General features: G+C 36.9%; 1 protein-coding gene across 14 annotated transcripts in view; it reads right to left on the bottom strand.

Moving 5' to 3' along the window:
• TUT4 (terminal uridylyl transferase 4) overlaps positions 1 to 20875 on the bottom strand; it is a 135309-nt gene that overhangs the window by 11538 nt on the left and 102896 nt on the right. For 8 of the 14 annotated variants that reach the window (XM_032303082.1, XM_032303078.1, XM_032303079.1 and 5 more), the window contains 9 exons: positions 16092 to 16169; positions 15772 to 15949; positions 15408 to 15455; positions 15239 to 15321; positions 10611 to 10726; positions 9467 to 9690; positions 8611 to 8711; positions 5191 to 5638; positions 525 to 683 (listed from right to left, as the gene is read on the bottom strand). In XM_032303082.1, the coding sequence (XP_032158973.1) occupies positions 525 to 683; positions 5191 to 5638; positions 8611 to 8711; positions 9467 to 9690; positions 10611 to 10726; positions 15239 to 15321; positions 15408 to 15455; positions 15772 to 15949; positions 16092 to 16169 (1435 nt within the window). Of the gene's footprint in view, positions 1 to 524; positions 684 to 5190; positions 5639 to 8610; positions 8712 to 9466; positions 9691 to 10610; positions 10727 to 15238; positions 15322 to 15407; positions 15456 to 15771; positions 15950 to 16091; positions 16170 to 20875 lie in introns of those variants that run through there. The other 6 variants (XM_032303088.1, XM_032303084.1, XM_032303089.1 and 3 more) reach the window with 4 other exon arrangements.

Here is a 20875-nt window from a genome sequence, read left to right as displayed (position 1 = left end):
CTCATCACATACACATCTTTCCCATTTACTTTATACTCTAGTCCTTTTATTTTCTCCTTTTTTTCTCATTATATCAGGCAGATATCATTGACTTTGCATATATTATTTCCTCAGCTAAGAACTCTCTTCACCTGTAATCTCTAAAAAATCTGTAGGGGAAAAAAAAAATCCTGTGTCTCTTTCACAATCTAGTTCAAATGTCAAAATCTTGTGTGAATTGATCCTTTGTGTCCCTATCTCCTGTTATCTCTGCTAGGATAACATTAACTGAGTCCCTCTACATGCCTATTCTTGTTTATTTTAGATGTCTGGCTCTCCTAATAAAATGATCATTAGGTGTACCAAGTTTTGCTTAATTCTTGCTTGGACAACAAGCATTAGCACAGCGTGACATACAGTATGCTCTTTCAGTAAGTGTTTATCCAATGCGTAAAATTTCACTCCTTTTTCCTGGCCTTCACATAGCTTCTGCTGTCCCAGAACCACCCCACCCAGCCTATTAATGAATTTGTAAACAACGATACCTTGAGTATAGAACGGTTTGTTGGGCTGAAATCTGGCATTTCCCTGATGCATGAAGTTTTGATGCAAACCGTAAGGCCACGAAGCTGGGACAAGAGGGAAATGGGGACGTGGTGCATGTTCCCAAGGAATTGGAGGATTTAGTCCTGGAAAGCCTGGCTCTGCATTTCAACAAGACAGGAAAGACATACTTTAAAACATCAGTTTGTTCATTTAAATATTCCTTCATTCCACAGAGATTTATTGAGAACCTACCACTGAACAAGAACAATGCTAAATACAGAGCATACCAGTTTTTTTAAAGAATCAAACACTGTAAATATGCTCAAATTATTCATAAAGAGACATACAAGAATACAACATAGAATAATATGTGGCCACTGCTATAACAGATGGGTGGAAGGTGTTATAAAGAAGGGGCTAACACATTTGGCTCAAGAATAGAGGTTTTCCTAAAATGATTAACTAAACTGAATTTTAAAGCACAAGGAACAAGTTAGGCAAAATGGGGCAAAGAGGGCATATTTTAGACAGAAGGAACAGCATATACAACAGCCAAGAAACAGGAAAGCAGAGCAAGTTTGGGAAGCTGCAAAACAATCAGCGATACAGAGAAAGGAATAAAGGTAGGTAGTGATAAGAAAAAAAGCTAGACAGGTAAGGTAGAATTTATATTTCAAAGAACTGTAGTACATCATTAAGGAACTTATATTTTATCCTAAAGACAATGCCAACTATCCTAGAAACAATTATATCATGGCTTGGAAGGTGATTCTATTAAAAGCTAAAGCACTCGGTGTAATGGTTGAGAACGTGGGCTTTAGGGCCAACGAGGTTGACACTCTAATCCCAGTTCCAAAAATTACTAAATTTCAATTACGCACCTCAGGCTAGTGTGAGTATTAAATCAGATGACAAAAAGTAATGTGGCTTATCCAAGTCCTGGTATGTAAGTAGGAACTCAAAAAAATATGAGTACTATTCTTTCTATGGCAAACTACCCCACAATCTACTTCCCTTTAAGATGTATCTGTAAGTACATCTTTCAAAGTACACCTTTTCAAAGCACTTACTGAATCCTTTGGACCATTTTTTGTGGCTTTTCTCATTCAGGATCATAATGTGGCAGGAAATAATCTAAAAGACACTGTCCTCACATTCATTAAACTTCCTAGCAGGAATGCAAATTAGGAGGTACAGAAAGGGAGGAGTACACAGCAAGAAGACTAAAACCCATACTAGCCATATTCTTAACAAGCTCAGTCTTCTCAGGAGGTAACCAGAAAAACAAAGCAGCTGTTTCATTCAAAGTTCATAAAATCAAGTTACAACTAAGAGCTGAAGCTATACTAGAGGGTATATTTATTTCTTTAAATGAGACTGGGAATATATACTGAGGTCCAGATCAATTGAGAAATGATGTTTGACATAAAAGTGTACTTCTTAGAATATATCTAATCTCTCCTTTTATATTATGAAAATATTTTCATAATATAAACATGGAGGAGAAAAAGAACACAACTGGAGAGCAGAATCAATATGAGTTAAGGGCATCCTGCAGAAAGTGAGCTAAATTTTAAAATCAGGCAGGGGGTGGTGAGTGAGTTAGCCAAGCTTTGGAGCAAAGCAAAAGGATGTGCAAAAAGGCAAGAAAGATAAAAGGGAGAGGACTTTCCAGGCAGATGGAACAAATTAAGTAAACAATTAGGGATAAGAGACAGTATGGTATGTTCGTGGGATGTTCATTAGTTCATTAAGGCAGAAAGAGATCAACTAGTGGTGGTACAGGAAGGAACAAAGCTATAAAAACTGAGCCACTATACAAAAGGGCAAGACACTGGGTCTGTGTTCATGGGTATATAACTCAGTAATGATCAGGATACATGTCATGGCATATATACAATAAACTTTTGTTGAATGACAAAAGCAGAGATCACATTAGAATGGCCAAGTATGCCACATATCCTTTGACCCTGGAAGTCTAAATGAGTTCCCACATTCTGACATTTTCCCTCAGCAAAACAGATTATCTGTATTGTCTCAGAAGAGTTTAGAGATACCTCCTCTATCATAGTGCTCTAAGCAACAACCTATTTTTGTTTAAAAAGTGCCAAAATTCTTTTGAGAATTAATAAAGGGAAAAGAGTCAAGCTTAGCCTACTTTTCCTATACAAACTACTTTTTAGGATAATCAAGTAGTTAATAAGGAAAAGTTGTTTATAGAAGAACTTTTCTGTTCACAAATAGTGCAAAGAAAATCATTTTACAACCCTTAGTGAAATAATGGTTATCAGCAATAATTACAACAACAGCTGTGACTATTATGTAAAAATTAACGAGGAACTTTATAATGGATATCCAACTCATTGATCAATCTTAGGTCACTAAGAGAGTAACAGAAAGTAAGTTCTTTTTGAAATAAGGGAACAGGAAACATAGCACCAACCAGAAAGTAAAATTCTTACCAAAAAAATAACCTGAATCTAATCCAAACTCTGGACCTAACTAACTACCAATTTAGGAAATACGGGGACAGAGGTACATTTTAAACAATGCCACAAAAATAAAATTCAGCGACATTAGAATGTAGAAAGTGCTATAATTTCTTAATAAACAGTTTATATGGGAGGAAAAATTATGAGGGGAAACTATTATAAATTAAAGGCGGCTTAAGAGATATAATAACCACCTGTAATGTACAGGGCTTTGTTGGAATTCTGATTTAAAAAAAAAAAAAAACTTTAGAAAAATAGGTAAAAATGAACAAGAACTGGGTATTAAAAAAAAAAAAAGAAGAAGAAGAACTGGGTATTAGAGGATACTGGATATGGTAACAGTTTTGTGTGTTTAAGAAATACAAACAAGGGACGCCTGGGTGGCTCAGTTGGTTGGACGACTGCCTTCGGCTCAGGTCATAATCCCGGAGTCCCGGGATCGAGTCCCGCATCAGGCTCCCAGCTCCATGGGGAGTCTGCTTTGCTCTCTGACCTTCTCCTTGCTCATGCTCTCTCTCACTGTCTCTCTCTCAAATAAATAAATAAAATCTTTAAAAAAAAAAAAAAAAAAGGAAAAAAGAAATACAAACAAGATTATACAGAAATTTGACCCAGTGCCTGAGATTTGATTAAATACTAAAGCCAAAAGCTTTCTTTAAATGAGGAAAAGGAGTGGGTCACCTAAGTGGCTCAGCTGATTAAGTGTCCAGCTCTTGACTTCGGCTCAGGTCATGATATAGAGGTTGTGAGATTGAGACCCGTGTTAGATGCCATGCTCAGCAGGGAGTCTGCTTGAGATTTTCTACCTCTCCCTCTGCCTCTAACCCCCCTAAAATAAATAAATAAATCTTAAAAAAAAAAAAAAAAAGATATTAAAGGAGTCAAGGACTAGCAAATACTGGTAACTGTTAAAAGCTGGGTAATGGGGGATAGGTTCATTATACTTTATTCTCTCTCCTGTATACATTTCAAATTTTCAATAATAGAGTCTTTAAAATAAAAATATTTTGGGGGGGGCACCTGGGTGGCTCAGTGGGTTAAAGCCTCTGCCTTCGGCTCAGATCATGATCCCAGGGTCCTGGGATCGAGCCCCGCATCGGGCTCTCTGCTCAGTAGGGAGCCTGCTTGTGATCTCTGTCTGTCAAATAAATGAATAAAATCTTAAAAAAAAAAAAAAAGATTCTTTCAAAAAAATTGTGGGGGGGGCTCCTGGGTGTCGCAGTCAGTTAGGCGTCTGACTCAGGCTTTTGGCTCAGGTTGTGATCTGAAAGTCATGAGATCGAGCCCCCAGTCAGGCTCTGGGCTCAGTGTGGAGTCTGCTTGAGATTCTCTCTCCCTTTCCCTCTGCCCCATCCATTTGTGCATGCTCTCTCCCTAAAATAAATAAATAAGTCTTTTTAAAAAATTATCAACCAAAACTGGATATAAAACAAGACTTCTGGTTTATCAAATATTTCAATTATGCAAATATTTTTTTAAATGACTGGATCATACGACACCTAAATATTACTTGGCAATTATGTCTAGGAATTAAGAATATAGATTATTTTTTATTATTCAAATGTTCAATAATGAAAATGTATTTCTATAAATCAGGAAAAAACTAGTACTTTTTAATGTTACAAAGTGCTAATAATATCATTTTAAAGAATTGTCCTTACTGGAAGATAGTAAAGAGGCTAGGGCAAAGAGTACAGGTTTTGAAGAAAGAAATCAGTTTAAATCTTGGATCTGCTATGATTAATTATTAAAGCCTGATAGTTGTTACTTAACCCTGCAATATCCTCAACCATAAAATTAGCTTTAATAATATCCTACATCAAACTGTACTGTAGTGAAATTTAAAATAAGTAACATTTATGTATATTACCTCATTTAATATTCACAATATCCCTGTGCATTAAATGTTATTAATATCCTTATTTTAACGATGAAACCAATGCACAAAGAGACTGAGTAACTGCCTAATGCCACATAATAAATGGCAGGGCTAGGATTCAAATCTAGACAGTGTGAATCCCCACAGTCCATACCCTTTATCTAATCCTATACTGCCCCTCATAAATATTGCTTGCCATTCTTTTCCTCACATTTATTTCGCCAAGTGCAACCAATCATACCAATCACCCAACCTTTCTACAGACAGATGCAAAAGAAGAAAAGGAAGGGTTACCCGAATTCCCCACTGTACCATTGTTCACCAGGGAATTTGGAGCCACAGTACGAGGCCAGTGTCCATCATGAGAGGAGTTAGGGATCGCCACAGGTCTGGCAGCAGGCTGTGCAAAGATGATGCTGGGATCGTTCAGGCCAATATTGCTGGGGGCACTGCCTGGTGCAGAATGGATCACTGGACCATGGATAGGCCAGGATGGGGCAGGGATCTGGAGAGGGTGCATTGGCAACAATCCCATATTGTGCATGGGAGAATACTGAGCTGGTGGTGACTGGGGAAAGTTATACATAGGCATCTGGACCTGATGGGGGGGCTGGGCTCCCTGCTGAGGTGGGCCAAGCTTGGGTTGGGATCCTGGCTGGGATGGAGACTGAGTAATGGCAGCTGATTGGGAAGAATTCTGTGGAAACGGCTGGGGCTGAGGAGAATAAGATGGTGAATCAGACTGCAAAGAGAAAAAGATAACATTTTAAAATTAATTTAAAAACATGTTAGTGTTATAAAAGCAGAGATTATCTAAACACAAAATTAGTTATTTTATTAGAATATTATAAATACAACTCTATTATGTGAATAAGAGCCTCATTTTACATGAAAATAGAATTTTCTCCAAAAATCCTCAAACCCTCTCTGACGTATATATTACCCCATAAACCTTTTTTACTGCCCAAAGAAGAAAGAGCCCAGACGTCATTTCCATCATGCAGAACTCACATTCCAACTGTAACTAGAAACTTGTATCTAAGTATCTCACAGGCACTTTGATTCAGTCCCTCAACAAGTTACTGAGTGTCAGTTATGTCTGGGCATTGTTCTAGGTATTAAAAATACAATACTAGCATGTATGCCCTCATGGAATTTAAAGTTTTATGGGGGAAAGGAGAAAGAGCAGATGAAGAGATTACATGAGCAATTACAATGAAATACAATGATTACTATGATAAAGAATGCATGATGTATATTGTATAAGGAAATCCCAGAGCAGGAATATCTAAACATACTTCCAGAGGAGAAAAAAATAAGAAGAATGAAAGTGGAAATCAAGGAAAACTTCCCAGAGAAGTGACCTTTAAGTTGAGACACAAGGGTAAATAGCAATCAGTCTAACAAAAGAGGGCAGGGATAGGGGAATGGGAGGAGTGTTTCATGCAGAGGGAACAACATGACTGAAGGAATATAGGTTCATGAACACCTGACTTGTTTAAGTAATCAGATTCTGAAAGAAGTTTATTATTACTGAAGTATAAGGGCAGGGGAATGGCAGATTTGAGGTTGAAGAACTAAAGAGGTACAAGACAATGAAGGGTCCAATAGGCCTTGTAGTTAAGACTTTATCCTGAGTGCACAGGGAAACCACTGAAGGGTTTCAAACCAGTCAGGAACATGATCAATCTGTATTTTAGAAAAATTATTCTGGCTTAATGGGAATGAAATAGAGAACACTTGGGGTGCGATGGGGGAGACCAATAAGAGTGATTAAAAGGCTGGCCCTAAGATGATGGTAACCTAGGCTAGGTAAATATAATATAGGGACAGGAAAGCAAATAGCTGTGAGCTACTTTTTATAGGTAGAAATAACAGGAGTTGATGACTGACTGATGTGGGGTTTGAGGGAAAGAAAACTAGGAAGCAGGATCATTCAGTGAGATGGAGAACACAGGAGCCAAGAAGTGGCAAGTCTAGGAATTTAGAGAGAAGTATGTTACATTCTACATATGTTGAGGTTAAAGTGCTTTGTGAGATATCAGAACAATGTCCATTAGACAGACTCTGACCCACATCTCAAGTAAGAGGAAAGTGAGTGCTAAAGCAGAGGGTAAAAGTTAGAAGCAGCAGAGGAAAGTGGTTAGAACACAGGTTTTGAAGACAGGGTCTGAGGGTTCAAGTTCTAGTTCCAAGTATGTGCTGACCTCAGTCAAGAAACTTAAATCTCTGTTTCTTCACCTGTAATGTATAAATAATAAACAGAATCTATCTCATACATCTCTGTGTAGGTTAAGCAGTACTTGTGGAAAATATAAACACCAAATTCAGGACATTAGATACATTTTAGTAGCTAGGAAGGGATAGTAGGAAGGTTTTAAGATGGAAACAGCATCCAAAAGGAATGCACAGGGATTACTAACCATGGGTGATTTTTTAATATAATAAATATTAAGAATTGTTAAAGCCTGGTGGTACTACATGGGTGTTCATTACTTTCTGTACTTTTTCAATATTTTATTACAAGAAACAGGAGAAATTATATATATGGCACACAGCAGTCAACAATGTTAGCTAGTATTATTGTTGTTATATAACATTTATGAAAATGTCAGAGCCATAGTATGTATTCAAATATTACAGATGGGGTTAGTGGGCTTCTAAATGTTGTTCTAAGATTCTCTCTATACTGGTCTACAAATCCTTTGAGAATTTTTTCTAAAAGAGATCATACCAGATTAAGCATGTTTAATTCTTAACAATGTTGAGGCTACCTAGACCTGAGTTTGAATCTTTTAATTTCTCTTTTTCTCAGCTTCCCAATTTGTAAAATTTGATCATACTAATACCTACCACTTCACATGCCACGCAAAGGATTAAGTGTGAAGCACCAAGCATAGTACCAGGTTTAAAGTAAGGAAAAGTGAATTGGGGGAAATAGGAGGGGGAGACAGACCATGAGGACTCTGAGAAACAAACCAAGGGTTTTGGAGGGGGGTGGGGTGGGAGGTTAGGTGAGCCCGGTGGTGGGTATTAAGGAGGGCATGTATTGCATGGAACACTGAGTGTGGTGCATACATAATGAATCTTGGAACACTGAAAAAATAAAATTAAATTAAAAAAATAAAGTAAGGAAGCATTCAATTAATACTGAATTAATTTAAGAAGTGCAAGGTGAATACAGATTTACACAACGGTTAAGAGCAACTCAGCAAAGTTAATATGAAACATGTGAACTCCAATTTAATACTGTTCTTTCACGAGATATATTTTATTAGATATTCATATCAGCTATGAGAAGACACATAAAGACTTCAAGCAAGTCCAGTGCCATGTATGTATTCCCCTAACATATTAAACCCCTAACACATCTCCATTTTGGGGTTTATTTTTATAAATGTTGCTGATATTCTGCTACTAGGCAAGGCCTGAAACTCAATTACCTTATTTTAACTAATGAACAAATATATTAGGTAGCTGTTCTCTTAGGCAGGCTCAATAAAGTTAAGCAGCTTGCCCAAAGATATAAGCCGAGATCAGCATTACTCCAAAGGTAATGCTCACATTCCATCTCATGTGCCTAGCAGAAACACCAATACAAAAGCACTGTTATCTGGATGACTATTTGCCAGTCTAAAAGATCAACCCAGTAACCTATCAAAGATTGTACTATCTTCCCACCAAAACTAATCCCTCTGCAGGCAGAGTACTCACACATTCTGAGGACTGTCTAGTCCTTATGGACTGATCACCCTGTTGCTGGGCTGAACCAGCCACCTGTTGGGCATTTACAAGGTTGCGGACCAGCTGGGCTGCTAAGAGAAGACATCAGAAAGAAAATCAACAGATAAAGAAAACAACAGAGAAATGACAATCAATAACTCCCTTCCTCTGTTAAAGAATCTCAAATCCCTCTGAGATTTTATAAACTTGGACCTTTATAGTATTATTATGTTTGTGAAGGACTTGTAACAACTAATTTTTTTAAAGTTATTTCTCAATCTTGTAAATCGCTTAAAAAAATATACTGGTGGTAGAAACAAGAACAAAAAGACAAATACTCCTTTTCTAAATGAGACGATATGTTTAAGAAAATATCTTCTGCAACAAGAATCTCAATAACTAGAAATCATCACTTCTAAAATACTCTATTTTTTTCTTTCACTAAACTCTCATTTGGGTTTCAAATTCTTAAAATTACTTATGAATTATAACAGAAACAGATCTCCCTCTCGCATAAGAGCAAAGGGAAGAGATATAATTTCTCTTGTATGTGTTCCCAGAAAAAAAAATTAATTTCTATTATCTTTTGATAAAGAAGGTAACTCAAATCCAAAGAATACTTAAAGGGAGTTTACTGAATACAACAAACTGCTAAGACCTTAATAGTGAACACATCTGAGTACTATTCAAAATAAAGGACTGTCTAAATTTTCTCTCTTTAAGAAATTATAAGGTCCAAAATCATACTGCTAACTTTGGAAAAGAGAGGAATCAAGAGTCCTTAGAATGACATCAACACAAATGACCTTATTTCTACCAAAAACTACTTTTAGCCTTTTCTATTTACCTGCCACACTGCTATTCCTCTGACGGGCCAGCTTGACCTCTGGACACTCCCTTCGTACATGTCCTGCATCTCCACATATAAAGCATCTGAGGTCTCTGGGGTCTCTAAACTCTCGAGTGTCGTGGAGGTCTCGGGGGTCAACAAGGTCTCGGGAATCTTTCTCCTCTTCATTCCCATCCTTCTCTTCTTCACTGTCTTTCTTCTTTAGTCTAAACAGTAAACTGCTGATACCAATAATGCGGGGCTAGGGACTTGTAAACTGAATGAATCACAGAACAAACTAAACTACACAAAAGTCTCACAATAAAGGGACTAACATACTGATTGTTTCATGCACCTTTTTTAAGGCAAGGGAACTCACATTTAAAGCACACCTACTCCTATGGCAGAAACTGGGTAGGAGTTTTATAATACAGTATCAAATTAGAAAAAAAATTTTAATACTGAATTTTAATCTTATAATTATCCTTAGAAGTTGGTATTTACTATCTCCATTTTATAGAGGGAGCAGCTGATGCTAGAGAAAGTGTCTTCTCTAAATTTAAGTCAGTATATAGCACTGACGGAACCCAGGAATTCATTCTGTTTGTAAAGTTCTAAGCTCTTTATATTTGGAAAGACTTAATAACTAAAGAAACGATTTTTCCTGGCTTATTGAAAAGAGTATATAAAACACAGGAAAGTCTATTTCATAAATATATTTTCAGGGGTGTGAAGGATGTCTATTCTTCAAGGTATATATTATATAGGTATATCTCACAGTAAGTGTCTCAAAGATTCAGTTAATTATATTTTCATTACTGATTTGTAGGACTGTGAGGTACTCAGGAAGAACCCCATGACTTGATCATTTTTTTTCTTGGCTCCTGGCACAGTTCCCAATAGAGCAGGTGTCAATAAATGCTTCTTCAATTAAAACAAAACAAAACAAAAAACCTGAATGAAGTGAACAAATGAATGAGATAGCACTGTGTCACAAATAAATCTCACTCTATTAAAAAAATTCTACTCCAATATACATTTTACCTAATGTCCAATTTAAAGCCCTGAACCTTTTTACTTAAACATATATGAACACAGTTATAGCTACTATTGGCCTCACATTTATTTTCCCTGTAATGTTGATACATAATCATTTGCCAACCTTCTCCTTTTAGGGCAGTCTTTCATGTAGTGGCCTATTTTTCCACACACACGACAACATCGATCGTTGGGAGCCAGTTCTCCATCTGTTAATACTCGGGAATCAAAGAAGTACTCCTAGGGAGAAAATAAAACTTTACTAGAAAAGAAAAAAAACCCAAAACATTAGGAATTGTGGAATCCAAATGGAAAGAAGACCAAGATATAAAAGTGACTTTAAGAAAAAGGAAATAAATGGGGAGCCCGGTGGCTCAGATGGTTAAGCATCTACCTTTGGCTCAGGTCATGATCCCAGAGTCCTAGGATCCAGCCCTGCGGAGGGCTCCCTGCTCAGCAGGGAGTCTGACTGTCCCACTCCCCTTCTGCCCTACTCAGGCTCTCTCTCTCAAATAAATAAATAAAATCTTAAAAAAAAAAAAAGGAAATATCAAAAAACTTTTCAATGTAACTAAAACCATAATATAAAAATAAGAATAAGGGCGCCTGGGTGGCTCAGTGGGTTAAAGCCTCTGCCTTCGGCTCAGGCCACGATCTCAGGATCCTGGGATCGAGCCCCACATCAGGCTCTCTGCTAAGCAGAGAGCCTGTTCCCCACCCTCTCTCTCTGCCTGCCTCTCTGCCTACTCGTGATCTCTGTCAAATAAATAAATAAAACCTTAAAAAAAAAGAAAATAAGATTAAGAATTATCTTAATCTTACCGGTGTGCCCAGGTGGCTCAGTCAGTTAAGCGTCTGCCTTTGGCTCAGGTCATGATCTCACGGTCCCGGATCGAGCCCCGAATCCAGCTCCCTGCTGAATCAGGCTCCCTGCTGACGGATACCCTGCTTCTCTCCCTTTGCTGCTCCCCCTTGCTTGTGTGTGCACTCTCTCTTTCTCATAAATTTTTAAAAAAAAACTTTTAAGACTTTATTTATTTGACAGAGAGAGAGAGATGACAAGTAGGCAGAGCAGCAGGCAGAGAGAGAAGGTGAAGCAGGCTCTCTGCTCAGCAGAGAGGGGCTCAATCCCAGGACCCTGGGATCATGACCTGAGCCAAAGCAGAGGCTCAACCCACTGAGCCATCCAGGTGCCCCAAATTTTTAAAATCTTAAAAAAAAAAAAAAAATTATCATCACTGGCGCCCCGGGTAGCTCAAATGGTTGAACATTCAGCTCTTGATTTCAGCTCAGATCACGCTCTCAAGAGTCATGGGATCCAGACTCCAGCTGGGCTCTGTGCTTGGCAGGCAGTCTGCTTCTCTCCTTTTCTCTCTCCCTCTCCCTCCATTCTTCCCCCTACTCTTTCTCTCTCTCTCTAATAAAGAAAAAAAAAATCATCATCATCAATATCACAATTGCTAACAGTGCTAACCACGTTACAGCCACATTATTTCTTCATTTATCTGTGGCATCTTTGCATAATAACTCAACAGTTATTATTTTCATCCTCATTTATAGATGAGCAAAACAGAGGCTCAGAAAGTGAGTCATTTGCCCATAGTAAAATCTGCCCATTACCTGATAGGTAAGCAGGATTTAACACTAAGTTGGTCTGACTACAAATCTCATGCTTTCTGCCTTACCAGGCTATTTCTAGAAAAGAATTATTCTCTTTACAAAAGACTTCTCTACCAAGAAAGCAATCTTCTGGTTTATTTAAAATATGATTGGATTTGTATATAACATTTCAAGAACATATAACATTAATAACATAAAGCAGGTTCAACTAATGAGTAGATAGAGAACCAATACACAGTAAATCATTTTGCCAAGTTTTAAAAGTACCAAGATTATTTTTCCTTTATCCTACCACCTGGAGTATTCTTCTAAGCTTTAGCTCAGTTTTGTTTTGCACTATCACAAAGACTAGTTTGTCCTAACAGTATCCACATCTCTGTAAGGCAAGAGAACATACCCACTTAGCACTCTTCAAATCTAAAGTCAAAGATAAAAGTGTAAGAGACACACCTACTAGGATGGCTATCATAAAAAGAGAAAAGGATGTAGACGGAAATGGAAACCACACATATTGCTGGTGGGAATGTAAAATAATATAGATGCTGTAAAAAATGTTTGGCAGAACCTCAGAGAGTTAAACATAAATTTGTCAAAATGAACCAACAATTCTACTGTTAAGTATGTACCCAAAAGAAATGAAAACTAACATCCACACAAAAATTTGTGCAGAAATATTCACAGCAGCATTACTCATAAGAATGAAAAAGAAGAACAGCTCAAATGTCCAACAAAGATGATGAATGGATAAATAAAATATGATATATTCCATTTAATGGAATACTGCTCAACCATTAAAAGGAATGGGTGGCTCAGTTAAGTGTCTGTGTTCGGCTCAGAGTCCTGAGATTGAGCCCCATATTGGCCTCTCTGCTCAGTGAGGGGTCTGCATCTCCCTCTGCCTGCCACTCCCCCTGCTTGTGCTCGCTCACTCTCTAACAAATAAATAAATAAAATCTAAAACAAAACCAAGTAGGAATTCAATAAATATGTGTTGAAAGAATATATTTTACTATGGAAAATAAAAGCATGAAGACTTGAAAGGATATTTTCTACAACATCAGTTATAACACTGATACAATAAAAACAATCTAAATGTCCATCAAAGGAGAACAGTTAACCTAGTATATAAACAAGCCACAGAATACTATTTGACTTTTAAAACAGAAAAAAAAGTGTGTCCAAAAAATGGTTAGCAGACTCACAGGCCCCTTCAGATAGGCCTCAAACTGATGTTTGGCTCTTACACCAAATGATACTCAAGACCAAAGACTGACATCTACTCGGACTACTTATACTGAGTTATTAAGATTTACTAAAATTCTGGATTGCGTGGGTGGCTCAGTCATTAAAAGCCTCTGCCTTCAGTGGCGCCTGGGTGGCTCAGATGGTTAAGCCTCTGCCTTCGGCTCATGGGCTCACATCATGATCGGGGGTCCTGGGATCGAGCCCTGCATTCATCGGGTTCTCTGCTCAGCAGGAAGCCTGCTTTCCCACCCCACCCCCACCCTCCACCCTGCCTGCCTCTTTGCTTACTTGTGATCTCTCTTTCTGTCAAATAAATAAATAAAGTCTTTAAAAAAGCCTCTGCCTTCAGCTCAGGCCATGATCCCAGACTCCTGGGATCAAGCCCCAAATCAGGATCCCTGCTCAGCAGGGAACCTGCTTCTCCTTCTCCCACTCCCCACCACCTTGTGTTCCCTCTCTCACTGTCAAATAAATAATTTTTTTTTAGAAGTTACTAAAATTTTGTATTCATAGACTAAAATTAACACATTTTCAGTTTACTAAGAATTCTAATAGTCTACTAAAAATTCTCACAACACGAAACTGCTAGGTTCCTATAGAACATATGCATATATACACACTAATAGCTGGTATTACCACAATTTTCAGGTAAAATGCTTTATCAGTGCATCATCAAATTTGTTTTGATTTGACTGTACTCTCTTCATTTATTGTTTTTTTAATTAGTAAAATCATTGTTGGATTTTCATTTTGTTTGACATTTTATTCTTACACAACTTCTCATTTCAAATTTTACTATTATTTTCTTTCTCTCCATTATAGTTATTACCACCCCCTCCCAAGAGGCAGGGCAATAAAAAAATGTCAAGAATCAGTGCTGCAAGGGGAAAAAGCTATAGATATTTCTGCTTTTCTTACCCTACATCCCAAAGAAAGAGTGCATAAACTGTACTGAACAAAATCAAGGATATTTGTTATGCAATAGTAGAGACACAGTTTCTCTCTTGAGATTGCTTCTCTTTGAAGTTTCTTTCTCTATAAAACTTAGACCTCCTCCCACTAGAAAGCAAGCAAAAAACAGAGTGAGACCAAGAGCAAGCAATAGGAAATATTATGCCACCCAGTTCAGGCAAAAAGAATCCTCTCAGTTCCATGCCATCAAATTCAGTTACCAGGGCTACACCAAAATTAGAGCAGAAGTCTTCGCAAGTAAGAAAGTATTTCTTTGGTGTTGTCCTCTCTGTTTATATTTTCATAAAAATTTCCAGAGATGGAAGAAGGGCCGTGGGCAGCACCTCAAATTCAAAATTTAAGGATACTGACTCTTGACTATCTGCCTTCATTCATTCAACAAATGTTTATTTAGTACATTCAATGTACCTTTTTTTTTTTTTTTAAGATTTTATTTATTTATTTGACAGACAGAGATCACAAGTAGGCAGAGGGAGACAGGCAGAGAGAGAGGACGGGAAGAAGGCTCCCCGCCGAACAAAGAGCCCAATGCGGGGCTCGATCCCAGGACCCTGGGATCATGACCTGGGCTGAAGGCAGAGGCTTTAACCCACTGAGCCACCCAGGCACCCCTCAATGTACCATCTTAATAGGTACTGGAGATAAGACGGTGAAGAGACATAATAGACCATTGTCCTCAGGGATCTGTAATCTAATGGCAGAAGAAAGAATTAAACAAATAGATATACAAAATTTAGCAAATAGATAACTCATTATGAACTATGATAAATACAATAAAAAAAAATACAGGGAGTGTATAATCATCTCTTTCCCCTATTTCTAACACCAACTTGGAAATAGGATAAAGCTTACTGTACCACCAAAAAGGCAGTTCTTTAAGAAAAAAGATTCAGAATCCAAATTATGTAAACTTACAGCTTCTCTGCCAATGAGTGGATAAAAGGGGGTACCAAAAAGCTTCCTTCCATTGATAAATGCCTTCATGATAAAATTGGTCACTATTGAAAAAAGAAGAAAGAATAAAGATGCAGACCTTAATGTGTAAAAGCTTTAAAAACAGGGGATTTCTAAACTTAAAACTTACTTTTTCTAGAAACTCCAGCACCAAGGTTATGATTCAAGTCAAAAGGATCTAGAAAAGAAATGTTTATTTTTTAATTAAGAATTCTGTTCTCTGTAACATAAAATATACATACGAGCCATACCAAGAGAGTAATACTTTATAACTCAGACCATTCAAGTCACCAAATTATTCTTCTAAAGTTGTAGATTTTAAAAAGACAGAAATTAGGATGGGGGAATAATAAAAGGACAGAAACATAAAAATCAAGAGGAAGAATCTTCCAAATTCTAATGTGTTTTCAGTTTTCCCTTCTATCTCCTTGCCAAATGAAACTCCGGCTTTCTGTTTCGTTTTGTTTTTCAGTTAATGTCAGCTAAATGATTACCTTCAATTGCAATGCATTTGGATGTCCACTGCTTCTCAAAAGTTGTCAACAGCTTTTTCTGCCGAATGCTAATTACATACTCCTTGAAATCAAACTCTTCAGTATAGAAGCGAAGCAGTCCCAACCAAAGCTCTCCTAATGTTTCTGTGTTCTTTCCAAGTGAAGGTAAACGCTTTTTCTACAGGTAAGAAAACAGAGGGAGAGAGGTATCTATACCCATGCAAAATATGGATTCCAAATATAAGTAAAATTATTAAATTACGCAAATCCCAATACATATCAGTGAGCATTCTATAACATAAAGACTATGAAAAAATTACCAGTTCTTCTGTCTTATCAAAGAAAAATGCATTCCATCCATCAACCATTCTCTGTGGAATCTGTTTTCCATCAAAGATCTGTAAAAATAATTTTATTATTAGATTTCAAGTCCTCTAATCCAAATGTCTAAGTATCCTCATATCATTTTAGAATGTACCTATAAGAGATATTGAGATATTTCTTTCCAAAAGGAACATGTCAGGATGGTATAATTTGATGCCAAGTTATTAATAAGTGATGTGTATCTGGAAAATCAAAGGTAGGAAAGGATACCCTAAGAGCTTGAAACTCTCCAAATGACACATTTGATGTTATCTATTTGGCCTGTCAAAACACATCCAGCCCAAGACTAATGAAGTAAAATGGAAAAAAAAAAAGCAAGCCACATTTATTTTTATTTATTGTGTTTTAAGATTTTCTTTACTTATTTATTTGAGAGAGAATTAAGAGTGAGAGAGAGAGAACATGAGAGGGGAGAGGGACAGAGGGAGAAGGAGACTCGGCTGAGCAGGTAGCCCAATGTGGGACTCAATCCCAGGACTCCATGATTATGACCTGAGCCAAAGGCAGTTGCTTAGTCAACTGAGCCACCGAGGTGTCCCAAAGACCACATTTTCATCAAAGGATCATAGATATAGAAATACATAATATCTACTGATTTGTACACCAAAAAGAAATCAATCGAACTGCTTGTTTTGGGGAAATGCTCCAGTACTTTTAATCAGTTATCTCTATGAGATGATGCTGAAAGGCCCTGGGTATTGATTTCTTTAAAGAGAAAATCAGGGCGCCTGGGTGGCTCAGTGGGTTAAGCCGCTGCCTTTGGCTCAGGTCATGATCTCAGGGTCCTGGGATCGAGTCCCGCGTTGGGCTCTCTGCTCAGCGGGGAGCCTGCTTCCTCCTCTCTCTCTCTGCCTGCCTCTCTGCCTACCTGTGATCTCTCTCTGTCAAATAAATAAATAAAATCTTTAAAAATAAATAAATAAATAAAGAGAAAATCAGACAGCTTTTCCTGACATCTTGATAAAAACTATAAAATCTTCATGATTATGAAAAATAATCCACTGTTGTGAGGAAAGGGAGGGGGAATAATGCTCCTTTACTAGAAGAAAAGTATCTCTTTAAGATGAGTTCTTTAAAAAGTAAAAAGCTACAACACGTTCACAGTCAGCAGACCTCATTTCTAGTCTTAGTCCTGCCTGGTAGTGATTCTAAAGACCATCACCCTCTTAAACCCTTCACTGTTATCCCAATGAAAATGACAGATTATAGAGTAATTAGGTCAGTTGTTTTCAAATTTCATTTTTCTTTTAAGCTGTAGAATCTTTTCCTAAAATGGAACCTTTCTGGAAGCTTAAAGTAGATAAAAGCAAAGGTACTTTAACAGAACTTAAGTGGAGAAAATATACCCAATTTTTTCCTTATCTCACTTCTCACACATACTCTAATGAGCCCCTAGAGCTTACCAGAAAATACTTTCAAACCATCAGATAAGGTGGTCCACATCACCCCTTCCATTTTAGATGGCACAGTGATTTACAAAATTAACATGTCTGGCCCCTCTAATTTCACCCTCAAGTTTAAGTTCCTTATACAGCCATGCTCTGGAAGCACGTTTACAAAAAGGTGAAGTTTCCAGAAACTTAAGCTAAGAAGTTGTCTACTTTTTTTTTTTTTTTAAAGAGAGCAAGCGAAAAAAAAAAAAAAAAAAAAAAAAGAGAGAGCAAGCGAGCGAGTGAGCATGTGAGCGCCCGCAAAGGAAGAGGGGCAGAAGGACAGAGGCAAAGAGACTCTCAAGCAGACTCCCAATGGAACCCAACTCACTGCTCTATTTCACAACCCTAAGATCATGATCTGAGCCCAAATCAAGAGTTAGACACTTAAGTAACCCACCCAGACGCCCCAGCTGCTTTTATATTTATGTGTAACATAAATACAGTTACCACTTATCTACCATAAATTCTGACACTTCATAAAACAAACAAGGGAGAGGGTGGCAATTAGATATTGATACCTACAACAAATCTGCCCTGAAAAAAGAAATGAAGGTATTAAAGAACCCAAAGTGTAATATTTTACCATTATAGAATATTTTACCCTTATTGATGCTATTATAAGTATTACATGGGAATAATATAAGCTACATTGTTAGACCTTGATTCTTTTTAATATAATTCTTATTTTGACTAGAATCTATGATCCAAACCCAACTATGTTGGGTGAAGGGGACGCTGTAGGCCTTGAAAGGTATTTAAACACTGATTCGCCTATTTTTTTTAATGAGCTCTCATATTTCACTTTCTAACTTTCCACTGTTTCAGCCCTTAGAAGGATTACTGCTACTCCCCTTTCTCTTACATACACACACACACAATTTCTCTTTCCATTTCTATCTCTCCACACCAATCATGCCCTACTCGAGTTTTGAGTTCTACTCAGTCCTCCCTAAAACCTCATGAACAATCATATTTGTACAAGGAGTGGCCCTGAATGTTTTCCATATTTACTTTCATATTTAATTGTAATACTTTAGTATCTGCTGCTATATTTAAACTGCAATACTTAAATTTTTTAGTTGTAAAATACACAAAACAAAAATGATTATGATGGTAAATTTTACAAGTGTTCAGTTCAGTGACATTAAGTACACTCATATTGTTGAGCACCATCATCACCATCCATTCACAGAATTCTTTTCATCTTGCAAAAACAAAACTGAACTATTAAACAATAATTCCCCTTTCCCCCCTCTCCTAGCCCCCAAAAACCACAATTCCACTTTCCATTTCTATGAGTCTGACTACCCTATATAAGTGAAATCATACAATATTTAGTCTTTAGTGACCGGTTTACTTCACTTATCACTTAGCATACTGCTCTCAAGATTCATCCATTCAGTTGTAATTTTTAAGCTAATATAAGCTAAGAAAACATAGAAGTTCATAGTATCAAGTGTGATCACCACTGCTTAATCCTCTTTTAGAATTTTTACATGAAAATTTATTTTTACTTATGATTTTCTAGAATACAGCAAAATCATTCTGCTTAGGAAAGCTCCTTTTGACCTAAAGAACTCTGTATATTATTAACCATGAAAAATACACTTAGCAGAGTCTTACTTATACCCAGTCACTTCAAGTCTAGGTTCAATTATAAATGGAGTCAAAGATCAACAGCTTCATTAAACATATCCTTACCCTTAAAAGTTGATCGATGTCAATGACCAATACTTAAATGATGCCAGAGCAAGACAATGGGGTCCCATATGACAAGCAAAAAAGGCCAGAAGCAAAAATCCATATATCATCAGTTCATATGTATCACAAAGCCCCCCAAAATCAGAGCTCATTATGATGGAAAACATTCCATGGACTGTCTCTCATTTCATCAAGCACTGTTAAGCAGATAATGGAAGAGTTCTTGAAGTTGGCTACCGCAGTCCTGCCTACATTTTTCCAATAATAATATTAATACAGCTGCTAATGACAGTAGTAGTAATAATAATGATGATGATAAAGCAAGCATCATTTATGAACACCTACTTTAGCACCTACTATAATTCAAGGGCATTTGATTTTTCTGTTCCTTAGATCACTAGTGAAATAATACTATTATTACATTATTAATGATCAAACTCAAACTAGTGGCAGGCATCTTAGTGAAGGCCACAATGTCAGAATTAGGAATCAGACCATGTAAGCTCTAGCTCTAAAATCATGCCCGCTCTTTGCATTATATAGTACTGCCTGAATGGCTCCTCATTCATGGACAATATAATCAGCCACAGAAAAACCACCCTGAAAACAAAATTTGTGTGCTATTTTAGTTAATCATAGTTTTCTGTCAAAGTCATAACAAATCATAGTAAATGGCTGCTATGATATTCCTGTGTAATAATGCGTTTAAGACACCCAAATTTAAAGCCTTAACGAGTTAAGACTAATACAGAGAATGATCTTGGCCTTGCCAGGCCTCATTAATTCATTTTAAATTTTAAATATCCTACTATATACAACCTTGTTAAAAACCACATCACTCAACACAGATTTAGCAACTTAAAATTTTCTGCCAGGAAAGGATATTTGAAATTTTTGTTTCTTCTCCACTGTTAATTTAAAATGGGAAATAAATGCTGCTATAAGTACATGGCATTCATTAGAACTTTTTAAAACTTACTAAGGCCATCTAACATCCACCGTATGGCTTGCTTATTTTGTGATTTTCTTCTCTGCTGTGACCACTGGTTTGTGTAAAGTCAGAATATATGATGTGTCAAACAATTCTGATGTGTCTCTCTTACCTCAAAATAATCACCTTTCTAAGAACTTAGAACTGGATTTTCCCTAATACTTGCAAATACACTTTGTGCCAAGAATGAGGAAGAACAGATGGGATGATTAAGAACCCCTTTAAACCTATTTTACACAGTATAAATTGGCTACAAAAAGGGAATCCATGAGTCACCAAATTTGAATGAATAGGAGTATAATGTTTCTTCTGATGTACATTCTTATGCTTAATGAAATAAACATGACCTTACAGAGATGAGGAAGAATTTCCTTGGGTTTTCTCTCAACCAAAATTCACAAAGTTAACCAAAGTATACACAAGAATATACCAAAGTTCCTTGTCAGGCAGGAGCAGGGAGAATACTATGGAGAGAAGAAACTTTATATTTGCATCTGAAAGACTATAATGCATGAATTCATGGATGGCTATAAGACTTTCATAGTCATTTGCAGCATTCTAAGACTATGAAGTACAAACAAGCTACAAAAGATAC

Source organism: Mustela erminea, chromosome 10 (assembly GCF_009829155.1).
Source record: "Mustela erminea isolate mMusErm1 chromosome 10, mMusErm1.Pri, whole genome shotgun sequence".
NCBI classification, from domain to species: domain Eukaryota; kingdom Metazoa; phylum Chordata; class Mammalia; order Carnivora; family Mustelidae; genus Mustela; species Mustela erminea.
The sequence above is the reverse complement of the archived record's forward strand: the minus strand, read 5'-3'. Positions and strand labels throughout refer to the sequence as shown.